Source organism: Amblyomma americanum, chromosome 3 (assembly GCF_052857255.1).
Source record: "Amblyomma americanum isolate KBUSLIRL-KWMA chromosome 3, ASM5285725v1, whole genome shotgun sequence".
Classification (NCBI taxonomy): Eukaryota; Metazoa; Arthropoda; class Arachnida; order Ixodida; family Ixodidae; genus Amblyomma; species Amblyomma americanum.
In genome coordinates this window covers 189,689-191,871 of record NC_135499.1, presented here as the reverse complement: position 1 = coordinate 191,871, position 2,183 = coordinate 189,689, and the positions used below count along the sequence as shown (strand labels likewise).

The 2,183-nt window shown below is 51.4% G+C and overlaps 1 protein-coding gene across 1 annotated transcript; it reads left to right on the top strand.

Annotated features, from left to right (window-relative positions):
- The first annotated feature begins 1,203 nt into the window (after window positions 1-1,203).
- LOC144122869 (uncharacterized) lies at window positions 1,204-1,815 on the top strand. The gene has a single exon (XM_077655847.1). The coding sequence runs from the start codon at window positions 1,204-1,206 to the stop codon at window positions 1,813-1,815; it is 612 nt and encodes a 203-aa protein (XP_077511973.1).
- Window positions 1,816-2,183: the final 368 nt, after the last annotated feature.

Below are 2,183 nucleotides of genomic sequence, written 5' to 3'. Positions count from 1 at the left end.
CGCTTCCGGTCATCTGCGTTAACACGTGGGCAACTGATTGACTGCCGCGATTCCGGCGGAGAGCGATACTACCTCATTACATATATCAACTGGCCCCTGTGACCTGCCCCACGTGGTATGCCGCCAGCTAGAAAAAGAGCATCTGTTCCCCGTCTACCCTCAATTAGCAGCAGCAGCGCAAACACCTTTCATCGTACCAATCACTTTGCTGCGCTCTTTGAAGCAGGTTTTCTTGCATCAGAGCTGTATCAGATAGCAGCTTATCAGCCCGAGAACGGCGGGCCGCATCTTTCCCTCCCTCGTTCCTCTTCCCCTCTTTCGTTTCCTGGCCTTTAAAAAGGAGAGGAATAAACTGCCGAGAGGCTTTTTTCTTCGTCGGCACAGCACCTTGCTGCAATGTGTGCCTATTCCCTTTAGACGTACGATACATGGTGTCAGAAGTGCCGAAGCCCCGCCGATATGGATATTGTCAAGCCTCCAGAGCCGCTACAGTTCTCCGGAAACCTACGAAGAAACTGGCACACGTTCAAGCAAGAACTGGAGCTTTTCTTCACGGCTACGCCCACTACACCGCCCAGATCGGAAGCCGCCAAGACGGCAATCCTTCTCAGCGCCGCGGGTGAAGAGGCTCTCGACGTCTATAACAACTTCTCCTTCGAAGCAGGTGAGAGCAAGGAAGACTACCAGACAGTGCTGCGCAAGTTTGAGGCGTACTGTGTGGATGAAGGAAACGAAGTTTACGAAAGACACGTTTTCCGCCTCCGCGTGCAGGATGAAGGAAAGCCTTTTGAGCAATATCTGCGGCAGTTAAAGACACAGGCGAAGCTATGCAATTTCGGCACGCTCGAAGAGTCTAAGATAAGAGATCAGGTTGTTTTCGGCACTAACAATCCGAGGATAAGAGAGAAAATGCTACGAGAAAAGGACCTAACCTTACAGAAGGCGGAGCAGATGTGCAAAGCGGCCGAGGTCTCGGCGCGGCAAAATGCTGCTTGGTCGAATGACACCCTACAAGTAGACTACGCCCACAAACGGGAGCATGACCGGAAACCTTTTCGATGTCGACAATGCAACAGGGCTCATGCGCAAGGAGACTGCCCGGCGTATGGAAAGATATGTTATGCTTGCAAGAAGCCGAATCATTTTGCGGTATGCTGCAGGCGCCGCCAGAGCAGACAGGTAGATGAAGTAAAAGAAGATAAGATGGAGGACGGGTTCGATATTTTAGATATCGGAGTGTGCGGAATCAGCGGCGGGGCCGGTGCAGACAGGACGGTCGGCGGAAACATACGCGGCAAAGAAATTAGATTCAAAGTTGACACAGGCTCACAAGAAAACATAGTTCCTGTAACTCTTTACCGTCCTTTGAAAAACACCGCGAGCCTCCAGAAAAGCACTGCAGTGCTGAAGGCGTACAACGGCAGTGCTATCAAGCATGTCAGAGTGGATAGAGAGATCCTTGTTCTCAACGGTGTGGCACACGTTGTGACCTTCTTCGTGGTCAAGAAGGGTCGGCAGGCCATACTAGGGCTGCAGACATGTCAGCAGTTTGGGCTAGGGCCGGAAGCTGTGGATTCGGTGGAATGGAATGAGACAGCACCGGAGAAAGCCTTTCCAGACTTGTTCCAGGGTACGGGGTGTGTTGGACGGCAGTACCGGATGGTCCTGCGGGCGGATGCTGTCCCAGTAGTGCATCCAGCACGAAGAGTACCTTTGGCCCTCCGGGACCCTCTTCGACAAGAACTGGAGCGCATGGAAAAGGCTGCCATTATCAAAAAGGTGGATGAGCCCACAGAATGGGTAAGCCCTTGGTGATAGCGCGTAAGAAAGATGGAGCGCTTCGTGTCTGCATGGATCCAAGGGAAATCAACAAGAACATCAAACGCGAGCACTATCCAATGCCAACAAGGGAAGAGATTGAGGCAGAGCTTTCGGGTGCAAAGTTTTTTCCTGGCTAGACGCAAATGCAGGTTTCCATCAAATCCCATTAGAGGAAGCTACATCGCGGGTGTGTACTTTTGCGACACCATTTGGGTGTTACCGATTTTTGCGTCTTCCTTTTGGAATTTCATCAGCGAGCGAAGTTTTCCAGAAAACGCTAACTGAAATCTTCGAGGGACTGGAAGGCGTCCGCATATACATTGATGATATTCTAGTGTGGGGTGACAGTAAGAAGCAGCATA

What these genes read in the sequence shown, in the direction of transcription:
- LOC144122869 (XM_077655847.1), top strand. Translation starts at nt 1,204, where the DNA reads ATGGAGGACGGGTTCGATATTTTAGATATCGGAGTGTGCGGAATCAGC.